General features: G+C 36.4%; 1 protein-coding gene across 1 annotated transcript; it reads right to left on the bottom strand.

Annotated features, from left to right (window-relative positions):
• Positions 1-407: 407 nt before the first annotated feature.
• On the bottom strand, positions 408-15143 carry slc2a11b (solute carrier family 2 member 11b; the record flags this gene model as incomplete). The annotated part of the gene is made up of 12 exons (XM_081365709.1): positions 408-1074; positions 1366-1493; positions 1668-1743; positions 5285-5386; positions 5655-5765; positions 6271-6458; positions 9477-9625; positions 10496-10625; positions 11745-11869; positions 11978-12138; positions 14269-14367; positions 15036-15143. The coding sequence occupies 12 exons, from the start codon at positions 15141-15143 to the stop codon at positions 886-888; spliced, it is 1566 nt and encodes a 521-aa protein (XP_081221835.1). The 3' UTR covers positions 408-885.
• Between the last annotated feature and the right edge of the window lie 793 nt (positions 15144-15936).

The raw sequence follows: 15936 nt of genomic DNA, 5'->3' as shown, positions 1-15936 counted from the left end.
ATTGACATTCTCCTCCTGTAATCTCTATACAATTATATTTTTTAAAAACTCAAGTAATTGTTAACGACAGTGATTGGTCGATTCTTATCACTGTTGAGAAAAGTAACAGATACCACGTGTTTCCACGTGTTATGACACTGCGAGACTAAATGAAATTATTATTGTAAAAATAAAAACGTTACATAATTTAAGACTAAAACATCCCTGATTCTGAAAAATACAAACCTTTTTGCACACGTGAAAACATTTTGTTTAATGTCAGTTTTCTATCAAACTTTTTTCGTTGACATTAAAATGAAGTAAATTCAAGTATGATTCATGCAGTGATTTTAAGAGTTTGTAAAATACCTGAAATGTTGGGAATAAAAGATAACTGACTGTGAAAAAAATACAGAGCATTATGTGTTGTGAAAAAAAAAATCCTTTATTTTCAAAATGTTTGTTGACATTCAAATAATTTCAAGCATGTTTAATGCAGTGATTTCATGACTTCTCGCTTAAGGTCACAATATGAATCCATTTTACAAATTTAGAGCAGAAACCTGTATTAAGTACTCTGATTCAAAATAGTATTGTTCTGTAGAGTTTTATCCATATTCATTTTTTTTAAAACACATCCGAGATGTAATACTATTAAAAGCCCCTCATTATGTGACTCTCTTGATATAAAAGACAGTATTCATTTTGAAGGCACATGATTTTGTGCAGTCTGTATGTGAATAACTGATCACATGCTTACAAATCACTATATAGTACACTATTGTTCAACTTAAGTATCTTTAATTCAGATATTTGCTGATCTCACATTTCCATGTATTTTTGGCATATTTTATGCATGCCCTTTCAAATATTAAAATACAGTACTTTGCGAATGTATTGTGTGTTTTACATTTTTGTGGACAGTAGAGGGCCCTCAATACCATTGGCAGCAGTGAGCTTCTTTCTAGAGCGAAACTCACTCTGAATCTCCAGAAATGTCTTGTTCTTGGTCTCTGGGACCACAAAGAAGATGTACGTGGCCACCAAGCAACAGATAACGAGGAAAACAAGGAAGCAGTATTGCTTTAGGCCATTCTGGGAGAGATAAAAAAAAAATTACATTGTTAAAAACAAAGCTTTTAAATTCACATTTTTAAATCTATCATTAAAAAGTCATTAACTCTCATAATTTTACAAAATGTGCATGGTAAATAATATGGTCCAGTGTCTTGGACAAACACAGTTGCTTTGTGAAATTGTTAATAATAACAATGTTGGATAACCCATTCTGTACATAATACACAGTGTAGAAAATGTTTGTGTAAACCAGCCCCACTCATCAAAATGCAGTTATCTAAAAAGAGGGGAGAATGCATTTGTATATACCACAATAAATGGGAAGATCATGCCGATTAGGAAGAAAGAGGTCCAGTTGATAGAGCCAGAAATCATGTATGCAGCAGGTCGATCGGTTTGGGTAAACATCTCTGTTGTTAAAATGTTTGTCACACCACCTACAGCACAAAGCACATTAATATCACTGATCAAACTAGTGTGTGTTTACACCAGTGTGTGCCAATGCACACAACAATAGTCTAGACAGAATACAGTTTGTATTATTGTTAAAAGATTACTGAGTTATGTAATTTTCTGTCTTTGCTTTCTTTCTTTTTTGCTCATTCATTCACCTGGTCCAAGGCCAAAACTGAGGATGAAGGCAAAAACACAGGTCATACTTAGGTAAGGAACCCAAGTGCTGGACTCCTGTGAGGGAGAAACAACAAACACACATCAATAAATTGCAAGAAATCGATAACTCTTTACAATAAGTCCATACAAATAAACTTGAATTGAATTGAAAACATTAAATTAAATCTGCATACATATAAATGTTTGAAACAAATATTAAGATCACAAACGTTATGCCATTTTTCAACGTATCATACAGTATGACTGCAGTTTATTGAGACATTTGACACTCTTAAAAATAAAGGTTCCTATTGGAATTGGCTCTACATAAAGTCATAGATTGTTGTATTGGGCAGCAAATAAAAAATATAGTTAAAATGGATAGTTCACCCAAAAAAAGTTAGATATTTTTTATATAATCTGAGAGCTTTTTGTCCTAATCCATATGAATTGAGCGGTTTAGTCCAAATTTACTGAAGAGACTCGATTGCTTTATATGATGACCAGATTTAATTTAAGATTTTATTCACATTTAAACATTGATCAGCGAACATAAACAGTAGCTCAACCGAACCTGCTTGATGCGTGTCAACAAACCAAGCTCAAACGTGCTGCGTAACACGAGAATGAACCTCATTGGTTCTTGCTGAAGCTCAAACGTGCTGCGTAACACGAGAATGAACCTCATTGGTTCTTGCTGAAGCTCAAACGTGATGCGTAACACGAGAATGAACCTCATTGGTTCTTGCTGAAGCTCAAACGTGACACGTAACACGAGAATGAACCTCATTGGTTCCTGTTCAAGCTCAAACGTGACGCGTAACACGAGAATGAACCTCATTGGTTCCTGCTGAAGCTCAAACGTGACGCGTAACACGAGAATGAACCTCATTGGTTCTTGCTGAAGCTCAAACGTGCTGCGTAACACAAGAATGAACCTCATTGGTTCCTGCTGAAGCTCAAACGTGACACGTAACACGAGAATGAACCTCATTGGTTCCTGTTCAAGCTCAAACGTGACGCGTAACACGAGAATGAACCTCATTGGTTCCTGCTGAAGCTCAAACGTGACGCGTAACACGAGAATGAACCTCATTGGTTCCTGCTGAAGCTCAAACGTGACACGTAACACGAGAATGAACCTCATTGGTTCTTGCTGAAGCTCAAACGTGACACGTAACACGAGAATGAACCTCATTGGTTCCTGTTCAAGCTCAAACGTGACGCGTAACACGAGAATGAACCTCATTGGTTCCTGCTGAAGCTCAAACGTGACGCGTAACACGAGAATGAACCTCATTGGTTCCTGCTGAAGCTCAAACGTGACACGTAACACGAGAATGAACCTCATTGGTTCTTGCTGAAGCTCAAACGTGACACGTAACATAAGAATAAACCTCATTGGTTCCTGCTGAAGCTCAAACGTGACACGTAACACGAGAATGAACCTCATTGGTTCCTGCTGAAGCTCAAACGTGACACGTAACATGAGAATAAACCTCATTGGTTCCTGCTGAAGCTCAAACGTGACACGTAACACGAGAATAAACCTCATTGGTTCCTGCTGAAGCTCAAACGTGACACGTAACACGAGAATGAACCTCATTGGTTCTTGCTGAAGCTCAAACGTGACACGTAACATGTGAATAAACCTTATTGGTTCCTGCTGAAGCTCAAACGTGACACGTAACACGAGAATAAACCTCATTGGTTCCTGCTGAAGCTCAAACGTGACACGTAACACGAGAATAAACCTCATTGGTTCCTGCTGAAGCTCAAACGTGACGCGTAACACGAGAATTAACCTCATTGGTTCCTGCTGAAGCTCAAACGTGACGCGTAACACGAGAATTAACCTCATTGGTTCTCACACGTCAAGTAAACATGCTTGAGCTTCCGTTTACCACAACTGATGTGTGAGTTAATGAATGTTTATATGTGAATAAAAGACTAAATTCAATCTGTTCATCATATAAAGTGATTTTGTCTCTTCAGAATATTTGGACTAATCCGCTCAATTCATATGGATTAGTTCTACAATCTGAAAAACTTTTTCGAGGCATCAAAGTGGTAGTTGCGTAGCTGTCAGTGGAGGGACAGAAAGCTCTCAGATTTCATCAAAAATATATTCATTTGTGTTCTGAAGATGGACAAAAGTCTTGCAGGTTTTGAACAACATGAGGGTGAGTAATGATGGCAGAATTTAAATTTTTGGGTGAACTTTAACATCCATGGAACCTTTGTACTACACAAACGGTTCCTTATGGGAAAAGGTTCTGTATGTAACAGAGATCAGATAGTAAGAGCTGTGCAAGTAAACCTCACTCCCCTAGCCTCAAGAGTATCAACCTGATGCTAAAGGTTGCGATCTTTACACTCTCAAAATAAATCTACAAAAATTGTACATTAAAAGGGTAATCTTTGTACTTATTTAACCCCTAAAATGTTCATAGTAGTACCTTAAGGGTACATATTACTAATATGCACCCCTAGGGGATAGATATGGTACAGATTTGTCCTTTTATGGGTTCTGCCCCATTGACTGTTGTGCATGTTTTTTTCTGACAGTGTAGTGTCCTCGTTAGTGCTCCCGCCTCCTCTGCCAGTAACACTGAATCCCACTCGTCGTGGTGCGAGTAGAACCAGAGGGGTTACATTTAGATTATTGAAATGATCTTTACACTAAGAAAAAAAATAGGTCTTTTAGAACTTTTCTCTGCAAGGTTCTTTGGGGAACCTAAAATTGTTCTTCTATGTCATTGCAGCAAAATCCCCTTTTAGAGCCTTTATTTTTAAGAGTGTGATTAAATATTGAAACAGTGCACAAAATAAATATATTAAGAAAAACACCAAATATATAGTAGTATAGTATAGTATAGTATAGTATAGTATAGTATAGTATAGTATAGTATAGTATAGTATAGTATAGTATAGTGTAGTATAGTATAGTATAGTATAGTATAGTATAGTATAGTAGCCTATAGTATAGTACAGTACAGTATAGTATAGTGTAGTGTAGTGTAGTGTAGTGTAGTGTAGTATAGTATAGTATAGTATAGTGTAGTATAGTATAGTATAGTATAGTATAGTATAGTATAGTATAGTATAGTATAGTATAGTAGCCTATAGTATAGTATAGTATAGTAGCCTATAGTATAGTACAGTATAGTATAGTGTAGTGTAGTGTAGTGTAGTGTAGTATAGTATAGTATAGTATAGTATAGTATAGTATAGTATAGTATAGTATAGTATAGTAGCCTATAGTATAGTACAGTATAGTATAGTGTAGTGTAGTGTAGTGTAGTGTAGTGTAGTGTAGTGTAGTGTAGTATAGTATAGTATAGTATAGTATAGTATAGTATAGTAGCCTATAGTATAGTACAGTACAGTATAGTATAGTGTAGTGTAGTGTAGTGTAGTGTAGTATAGTATAGTATAGTATAGTATAGTATAGTAGCCTATAGTATAGTACAGTATAGTATAGTGTAGTGTAGTGTAGTGTAGTGTAGTGTAGTGTAGTGTAGTGTAGTGTAGTATAGTATAGTATAGTATAGTATAGTATAGTATAGTACAGTATAGTATTTGCTTATAGAATTTCTTATAGGTCACTGTTAACCTGAAAAGTCAGTGCGACGGTGAAACAGACACAACACAGGCTCATGAGAGAGTATCCACCGATAATCAGAGCCCTTCTTCCCAAAGACTCGATCAGAAGACCCTGAAACACACACACACACACGCACACACACAACTCCAGTGTTTGAAAAACCTTTCAACATCGGGTTTATAAAGTATAATTTTCTAAAATCTCCATGCAACTACTACTAAAGGCTGAAGCACAAAGCACAAAGCTTAATTTGTCAGATCAGCACTGTGTGATTTGTGGGACATGTCTCTGGATCAACAGGCATATGCCAAACGATTTTATGCCAAAAATGCTTTCTGAGATTAACGACTTTGAGCTGGTACACAGATCCCAGACTTACACACGTCAGTGCAGTGATGCACTCGCAAGCTCCGGTTCCCACTGTAGCGTAAGGAATCTTGTCAGCTGGAATCCCAGCCTGGGTGAACACGTAGTCTGCATAAAAATAAATCTAAAGGGAGAGAAATCTCTATCAACTGGGGTCACAAAGACACATGTACATTAGATGTAAAATTGTGTGACCGTTGCTTTGAACAATGACAATAAAAATGTTAAACCTAACAAAACCGTGTCTGAAATGTGCATTTGTGCTCTTTCTTGGTTTGATGTTTAATCCAATGCAATGACATTCATATATTTACTTTTTAATAGTGCTTAAATTGTCTATATAATGTTTGGGCCTACTGTACATGGTTCAGCATTGGCTTTGCTTCACTTTCACTTTTTATATGAACTGAGATAAATGTCACAAAGAGACTTTTTTTCCCCCCTTTTATAATCATTTGCCTTGAGAAAAGATCAGGGTTTAATTCACAGCAGGCCGGTCACATGCTATTTTGGAGGGAGGGTGTGTTTTTTTTTGTTTTAATAGTGCACATGTCAGCAGTCAAGGCTAATCATTTTATATTCCATTAATGTGAAGTTATTGTCTCTGGGTGTCTGAGCGAGATACACACCGCATTGATGCCGTTGAGTTGCTGGGACATGTGAATCACGAAGAGGGTCAGAAGCTGCCAGCGAAGGCTGCTGTCTTTAAAAAGCTCCCAGGGCTTCTTGGGTTTAATGCCGATCGCACAGTCCCTCTCTCTCTCTATGTCCTCCTTCTCTCCATGGTACTTATCCGGGCCATGGAACCACGTTAGAGCTGAAAGAAAGTGGCAAAGGGCATAACATTCCTTTACTCACGAGATGCTCTTCTCCTCGCTTCAGTTGTTGGTTACGGCTCAACTGATTTATCTTCCTTACAACAGTGTTCACATCACGACAACCGTTCAAGAGGGATCATGGCAATGGGATTTTTCGCTTCAGTATTTAAATGTTTTGATTTTCTGGTTATACACAGCTGAGATGAGAACATCATCTTCACTTCAATGGAATCATGAGTTTCAATGTGTCTTATGACCTTACTTGCCAGCAAAACATGAAAAACAGATCAAAGCAAGCAGGAACCAGATACAGGTCTTTTTTTTTTTTCTTTTTTTTTTTTTTGACCAGTCATTTCCTGACTTGAAAACTTACATGCTGATTTTGTGGTTTGTTTACCCGGTTATTGATTAACTGCTAATATTAATATTAATCTTACCTGGCAGTATTTTTGAATTATCACATGAAGCACATATGGTAAAGATTGTAGAAAAATGTGCAGAACTTTTACATGGACAGTTGATATTTCATTCTGATATTTTCTGTAAACTGCTTAATTTGCAATATCACTCCTTATTTAGTGAGATTTTTTTTTTCTTTTTTTTTTAAGAAACTACATTTGTTCATTTAATTGATCAATAGCGACAGTAAAGTCACAAATAAAGTTACAAAAGATTAAAATAAATGTTATTATTTTAAACTTTCTATTCATCACAAAATCTGATTAAGAGAAAGTTCAACAAAAATCTTAAAGGGGGGGTGAAATGCTATTTCATGCATACTGAGTTTTTTACACTGTTAAAGAGTTGGATTCCCATGCTAAACATGGACAAAGTTTCAAAAATAAAGTTGTACGTTTGAAGGAGTATTTCTGTGGCAAAAATACTCCTTCCGGTTTGTCACAAGTTTCGGAAAGTTTTTTCGAGTATGGGCATGTGTGACGTCAGATGGGGCGGAATTTCCTTATACGGGTCCTAAGTGCACTTCTCCCGGAAGGGCGCGCGCGCACCCGTAGACCAGAGCGAGAGAGCGAAAGCAGTACGCCCATCAAAGCGCTCTGCTCGGCTTTAGGGAAGTATTTGCCGGATTTGCAGATCGTCTAATGCTAAGGATGGAGCAGTCCCAACGATAAAGGTTCACGGTCGTGCGTTGGAACCGCAGGCGGTGAGTAAAACTGCTTCAAATGTCTGTGTGTTGTTAGCTATCGGCGCGTAAGCACAGCAAGTAAACAGTGAACAGCGCTCGTGATTCTTTAGCTCCGCCCACACGGCCCGCCTCCAGCCGCTCGTTTTTTTCCGGAAAGACTCGGTACAGCCTATCTTTCTTTTATAAATATAATAAAACTAAAGACTTTTTGGAGATATGAAGGATGCAGTACTACTCTATGGGTACTCAAGATTAACATGAGATTGACTGAAACTGAGTGTTTCACCCCCCCCCCCTTTAAGCTGGAGATTTCAACATTTATAATATTAAAAAATGTTTCATGAGCAGCAAATCAGCATATTAGAATGATTTCTGAAGGATCATGTGACACTGAAGACTGGAGTAATGATGCTGAAAATACAGCTTTAACATCACAGGAATAAATTACATTTTACAATATATTCAAATAGAAAATAGTTATTTTAAATTGTAATAATGTTTCACAATATAACTGCTTTTACTTTAGTTTTTATCAAATTAATGCAGCCTTGGTAAGAACAAGAGACTTGAACAAAAAACCCAGACTTTTCCATCAACTCAGCAATCCATCAACTGATTCCACAAAAATTATAAAAATTTGGATAGCAGATGACAAATACTCTGAGCTTTATCACTACCTTTAACAACAAGTAAAAATTGATATTAACGGGTAGCCTATGTATCCAACAACATCCCATTGGCACTAGCGCCGTCTTTATTTAGTTTTTCTCAATTGCTAAAACACAATTTCTGAAACTTTGCTCCATTTTCTGAAAACATTAAACACAAAACCTCATCTTCAAGCACTATTTACAAAACCATTTTTAATCTCAAAACAAATTTCATATTTTTCCGTCATTGTCTTTTGATGAACGAAAACATGTTCTATCATACTAGCTCAAAATTGATCAGAAATTACTACTCTGCTTTGCTCTTTGCAATTTTTTTTTTGTTCTTCTTCCTCCTTGTACCCCTATTTTTACAGTACTGTACCCTGCATCTCACAAACTTGTCCTTTGTCTCTGTGATACTGTAATTCTTGTTCTTTGTTGATATGAACCTGCAACCAGTCAAAATCTATTGAGCAGTCAGTACTGTAAACAAATGGTACTGTTAATAACAATGTTCAGAGCCATACAGTTTGTTCATTGTACAGTATACAGCCTACAATGCACTGTACTACTGTATACAATACTAAAAGGGACAAAAATCAAAGGAGTAAACATGTGATCAATGTGCTGCTTCTTGCCTTTGGGCTGGGTCAGGCCAGGCCAGAGCACTTCGTCGACATCACAAGCAATATTGTCCCTCCTCCTGTCTTGCCCTCCTCCCCCTCTTCCTCTTTCTTGCCCTCCTCCTCCTCTTTCTTCTCATCGCCCACCTAGCATACGCACTCGCCCTCGTCCTCTCACATTGTTTCTTCTATCCATTCTCAGACTTTCTCCTTCCCAACTTCAACAACCTGTTTGCTCTCTGAACTGGCTTATATTGGTTGTGTCACATCATTTGAAACAGGTTAAATCAGTTTTGAGTGGTTGTGTTCAATCAATGACATGTGTTCTCTTGTATTTGATTGTTGCCTCTTGTGTTTACCAGTAAGGATGGCATGTGCATTAGAGTGCAGTATGTGTTTTGAGAATAAGAATGTGTTTAGAGTTTTGCTGAAAAGTCTAAGTGAGATCTGCAAATTGTGGTTTACCATGTGAATTGGTTTAAGGTATTGACAACAGACTGCACAATTAGCTAAATGAGTTCAGGCAATTGAGAAATTGAGTTTTAGCAATTGAGAAAAACTGTAAACAATATTGTGCACAGTTATTGAACCAGTCCGTACCTTTGGTGCAGGCAACATCATCTCCACGGTCGATGAGCAGGTAGCGAGGGCTCTCGGGGAACCAGGGCAGAATCAGCAGCTGCAGTATGGCTGGAATACAGGTGGTGGACAAGAGTATGGGCCAGTACTCCTCCTTACCTAACAACTCTCTGACAGAGAGAGAGAGAGAGAGAGAGAGAGAGAGAGAGAGAGAGAGAGAGAGAGAGAGAGAGAGAGAGAGAGCGCTTTACTGGCATGTTGATTTAGTAAATTTAATTTAGTTGGTTACAATAAGATGAATCTTTTGTATGCTACACTATCGGTTAAAGATTTGTTACTTTAATCAAAAAAGCCGTAAAAGCAGCAATATTGTGTAATATTATAACAATTTATTTAACTGTTTTGGAAAAGCTGAATTTTCTGAAGTTTTTCTGTAACTCTGCCATTATCAGACATTTTGAGTTGAGGAATTAAAAAAATTAAAATGGTAATAAATATTCTAATAAATAGGGTATTTTCTGTAAATGAATTTTATTTTTATTTTTTTATGCTGCTTTGACTTGTGACAGTATAAAGTCAAAGATTGTTGTATGGGTCAGCAAATTTAGAAAATTGCTAAAAGGGTTATTTACCCAAAAATGTAACTTTTACAAAGTACTAAGTACTTACATCATATAAAGCGAACGTGTCTCTTCAGAAACTTTTGGACTGAACCGCTCAATTCATATGGATTAGTTTTGCGATCTCTTTATGAACTTTTTGAAGCGTCAGAGTGTTAGTTGTGTAGCTGTCAATGGAGGGACAGAAAGCTCTCAGATTTCATCAAAAATTTCTTCGTTTGTGTTCCGAAGATGAACGAAAGTCTTACGGGTTTGAAACGACACAAGGTTGTGTAATTAATGACAGAACTTTCATTTTTGAATGAACTACCCCTTTAAATTTAGTAGATTTCAGGGGGTAAAATCAACAGGAGACATATTTAAGACTAATTTTGACCTTCCTCTTATGCTTTCTGTGGTGTTAATGCCTTTGTTTCGTACTTGAGGCCAATCACTTGTCCTGTTAAGATCCCCCCGGTGATGAAGATGGAGGTTCCCATGGACATGGCTCCACGCAGAGCTCTCGGCGCGATCTCACCAATATACAGAGGCTGCACACAGATTGCGATACCTGTCAATCAAATGAGATGTCAGTTATGGGACCATAAACAAATGCTCATAATGTTGTGCAACTTATTTAATTCAATAAGCTTCTCATTCATGTTTAGTCATTTAACAGATAGGCTACATGCAATTTATCATAAAGACAACAACAAATTCTATCCATCAAATCACTTACAGAAATTCTAAACATGCAATGAATGCATTTTAACCACTTGCATTTATTTTGGGATTGCTTTGTCTCAGGTAGGCCTACAGCTTTTTCACTGTTGTGGGAAAATATACTTTTTAGCTTTGCTGATTATTCAAAAGAAGATATTCTGACTATTCATATTCATGAATGCAAATGTACTAATTAAAAAAACTATTTATGATTTTATGGAGTAAAGCAACGCTGTACATTGATAATATTAGAAATTCTCTAAATAAAAAAATCTTTGAATATTTGTGAACCTTAAATTTAAATAATTTTATTTTGTTTTATATATTTTGACCTTCCCCTTATACTTTTATAGATTGCTGTATAACGTCTAATATTTGTATTCATTCAAAAAAAATACACTACCAGTCAGAAGTTTAGGATCAGTAATTTTTAAAAATGTTTATTCTCCAAGACTGCATTTATTTATTTAACAAACAACAATTTTGTGAAACATAACAATTTAAAATAACTATTTTCTATTTGAATATATTTTAAAATCGAATTTATTCCTGTGATGCAAAGCTGAATTTTCAGCATCATTACTCCATCCTTCAGAAATCATTATAATATGATGATTTGCTGCTTATGACACAATTCCAATTATTATCAATGTTGACATTTTTGAGGAAACCATTACATGTTTTTTTCAGGATTCTTTGATCTTTTTTCAGGATTCTAGAAAAATCAAAAGAACAACATTTATTTGAAATAGAAATCTTTTGTAACATTATAAATGTCATGACTGTCAATTTTGATCAATTTAATGCTATATGTATATATTTATAGTATATATTTCTATTATATATTTCTTAAAAAAAATTAAAAATAAAGTTTGAACTATAGTGTATAATGTTAATGTTGATTGAATAAAAAAAGATCAGCCTTCACCAATTTATTGTGCTTTAAACCTTGAGATGTGTAGCCTACCTGCGTTTACTCCTGTCAGGAAGCGTCCAATGATTAAAAGCTCAAAAGTGCCAGAAGGATAACTCAAGCCCATGAAGAAAGCAGCCAACAGAGCAAATGTGTTGTTAAACAATAGTGTCCCTTTCCTGGAAAAAAGATGGGAAAATTAATCTCAAGACTGTATAACATCCCTAAAAATGTAATTGAATGCATTCTTCAAACACATTCTATACAGTATTTTGTCTTCCGTTCACCTTCCAAATCTAATGGCCAGAGTTCCCCCAACGGACGCTCCCACAAGTCCACCAAGAGTGAATATGGACACTATGGTGGACCAGAGGAGAGTGAGCATCTGTGTGGAGATTTCCGTGTTGTAGCGCTCTGTCCATGTCTGATTAATGAAGTTCTGTACAGACTGATAGAAAACACACACGCAAATGGAATAAATACTGTCAAAGGAAATGGTACATTTAAAGGTGCAGTAACCGATTTCTGAGATAGGTACTGTAGGCCTACTGTAGGCGCGTTTCCATTACAGATTTGCAAAAAACTTTTGCGAAATGACGCCGTTTCCATTAACCGATGTCATGCGACTAAAACTTCATTTTTTCCTCTCGCGATAAGTAAAGTCATTCAAAAAACTATGGGAACAGACATTGGTAGGTTTATATCCCAGCCACTGCACTGGCCATTATTATTAATCGAAGGAGATGCATGTGTGTTTTCCAAGCATTAATGGTAAAGAACGACCCTTGTTAAACTTGTGAGCAGCACATATGTTTTTCTGTGTTTCTGGGTGTTTCTCCCTCATTTCTGCTCCAAGGTCTTGACTGTGGCATTTATTTGAGGTTTAGAATCCATTATTCCTGTAATTCTTTTGTGTTATATGAATTTAATAAAGAACTCTGTCTAGTATTCTGTCCAAACATACCGCCTCGTCTATGTTCTGGTGACCTGTAAATGCGCTAAAACTGTTTCCATTGCAGTTTTGCGAAATATTTCTTTTTTCTGAAAAACCACCTTATGCGAGCTTAAAAACTTCTTTGCGATAAATGTAAGTTTTTGCGAAATTGACGTATTTCCATTGGGCGTATTTTCAATTCGCAATTTCAATTTGCGCAATTTGAAGGGTAATGGAAACGCGGCTACTGTTGATTTTTTTTTTATCGACAACCAAAACAGGCTCCTCCCTTCGTTGCTCCGCCCCCAAAATAACAAACAGGATATGTATTCAGGCAACAAGTTGCCGTTTCAGACAGCTCACAGCAGCATTAGTTTTGTGAAACAGCAAATCCAATGTTCCTCACATATCGAGAAAAAAACAAAGCAACCTCAGCGTCTGTTTTCAGGCCTTCCCGCTCAACGTCCCTCCAGTGCTGGAAGGCTTTTCTAATACTAAACGTATAGGGTATGCAATAGTTTTATAAACACTTTTTGTTGTATTGGTTGAAACTCTTAACATCCTGAAAGCAATCAGTAATAGAAGTGGTATATATCTTCAGTGGAAGTCTCAGGACCAAAAAATGTTCATCCAATCATTGCATGCAGTCCGAATGCAATGATACGATGTCCCACCTGCCTCGTAATCGTAATTACCTTCTACCCTTCAACACTATCAACACCGAAATGAACCTGCAGCAATCAGGTGGTACAACTAGAGCTCTGTAAGTTGTTTATGTTTATTATTATTGTAATGTTATGTGCTTTGAGACTCGTGACCCTTTGCAGACTCTGCTGTGTGCGATCATGTGTTTTGAAGGAGGCGTGGCTTTGGAGACGCTCTGAAGGGAGGGTGGGATCTCATGCTTTCAAAGCTAGCTTGCTATTGCTAGCCTGTTCGAATGCCTACCCTACCTTTAACGTGGGTCCTATAGCTCTTGCTTTATCTGACCTTTTCCTCTTTGATAATATCTCAGCCATCTTTCTTTCTACGGTCTTTCAAATGTCCCGGCTGCTCACTCTCCATCATCATAAGTGTATGGCGATCGCTCTGATCCACTTTGTTTTTTCTGCAAGGACTATGTAACAAACATATATTTTTTTCAGCACACACAGATATCTAGCAAATATTCACAAATTTGTTTGGTTGGGTGTTGATTTCAATTTTCATTAGCTTTTCTCAGAAACCACCAACTGCACCTTTAACTTGTAATAATAGTAACATGAACAATATTTTGTCAAACAGCACATCTTAGAATATCATTGCTAATCTAGGGTAATGTGTGGACATTGTGAAACATGGTTCAAATTGACCCTGAGTTAACAATTAATTAAAGTGCAAAAAGCCCAAATGTGGGTTTTGGATTCAGTAGGCTACATTTAGTCAAATTTTTAGCAAAAATGTGCCAGGGACCAAAATTCACACACACACACACACACACACACACACACACACACATAACCTAAGTAAAGTATTTTGACTTAACTCCTCTTAATGTGACTGTATAATGCATATTATACAAAGTCTGCTTTATATGTAAACACAAACAGGCTTAAGTAAAGTGATTAATAATCGGGTAAAGGCTTGATGATGCACACTTCTTACCTTGGTCGGTGCATTTATGATAGAAATATTGTACCCATACTGAAAGGTTCCACCAATGCCAGCGGCCCAGACAGCCAGAAGAAGAGACTTACTGGGAACCTGTAGTTAACACAGTACAAAAGGCATGTTCAGGCGTGATTTTGATCTAAACTTGCTGTTAACAGATAATATTTATACTGGTTAGGAGTAGAGTAGAGTAAAGTGAGGAAAACTGCAGTATTGCATGCAACAGCAGCTGAAGAGCAACAAAAATATACAATAAATATGGTAACATTTTTACAATAAGGTCTCATTTGTTAACATTAAACATGAACTACAGAGCAATATTTTGAAAGTATTTATTAATCTTTGTTAAAATTGTCCATTGTTTGTTCATGTTAGTTCACAGTGCATAATGTTAATGTATATGAATTAGTAAATGTTGAAATGAACATTAAGATTAATAAATGCTTGTATTGTTTATTGTTAGTTCATGTAGACTAATATGGTTAATCTTAACAAATTGAACCTAGTTTCAAAGTGTTACCAAATAAATGCATATGAAAAAATACAACAAATATACAATAATCTAAAAAAAATGAATGTGAATAATATGCAAGACATATAAATATAGCAAGTGCTTATACAACTTCACGTCATGTCCATCACTGTTCATTATAACTGAGTAGTGCGCAAGTTATAACCTGCTAGTACTGAGTATTTTTAATTATAATACATTTGTTATATGGATTTCAAAAATAATATTACAAGAATAATGTCAAGCATACCTTTATTTGTCGAACGGGTTCTTTGAAGTCTTTAAGTAAAGGCTGATATTCCTTTAGCTCTGCATTGTCTTTGCCCATTTTTGAAACTCGTCCAAAATATTTTAACATTTCACTTAATATTCCAAACGTCTCTTAATCACGGATTCAGAGTGTCTCTGAAATATGAACTCATCCTAGGACAGAACTGCTCTTAGAGCTCTAAATGAGGTGGATAACAGATATACTAGCAGAAATACAATCATGCTGTTGTTCAGAGCATGAACAGTGAAAAATGCATTGGTTCAGAGTTGGTTCAGGATGAATTTCCCTTTAGAGCCACAGAGAAGCTCTGTAGGACGTCTTTGGGATATTTTTGTCCTTTAACACATGCATGTCAATTGCTTTTCCACACTCAGTCCTGGGGATAATGCACTGAGAGCCTTGTGGTGGACCATGAATTCAAAATTCAAATGAAAGCTTACCTTTCTTCTTAAATTCGTAGACTCTTCCGGCTCGTTCATTTTGAGTTCATTCATTTTTAGCAACTTTAGAATGCTAAAGAAAGGAGTTTATTCCATCATGCCTTACAGGTCTCACTGGAAAGATTAACTTTGAAGGGGCGGTAGGTCTGTGTGCAGTCATTAGTGTAATCATAAGCTCAGATGACCACCACTGGACCAACCTGAGGAGCAAATTCTGAATTCTGCACGTAAGATTACAGTTGGATTGTCCTCTAATGGTTATTTAATGATGACTAATAAATACTTCATGCTAGCAGGCTCTTAAATGTGAGAAGAAACACTTATTGAACTATATTAAGCATTGTGTTGTTGGCCTTTGATCACAAAGAGCACATTGTTGCTGTTTCAGTCAAGTGACCCGCAGAGCCCATAAGCCTCTTTCTGATTCATAAAACTCAAGC

This window comes from Scardinius erythrophthalmus (assembly GCF_964197995.2).
Source record: "Scardinius erythrophthalmus genome assembly, chromosome: 5".
NCBI classification, from domain to species: domain Eukaryota; kingdom Metazoa; phylum Chordata; class Actinopteri; order Cypriniformes; family Leuciscidae; genus Scardinius; species Scardinius erythrophthalmus.
Note: the sequence above shows the minus strand (reverse complement) of the source record. Positions and strands in the feature narration are given on the sequence as shown.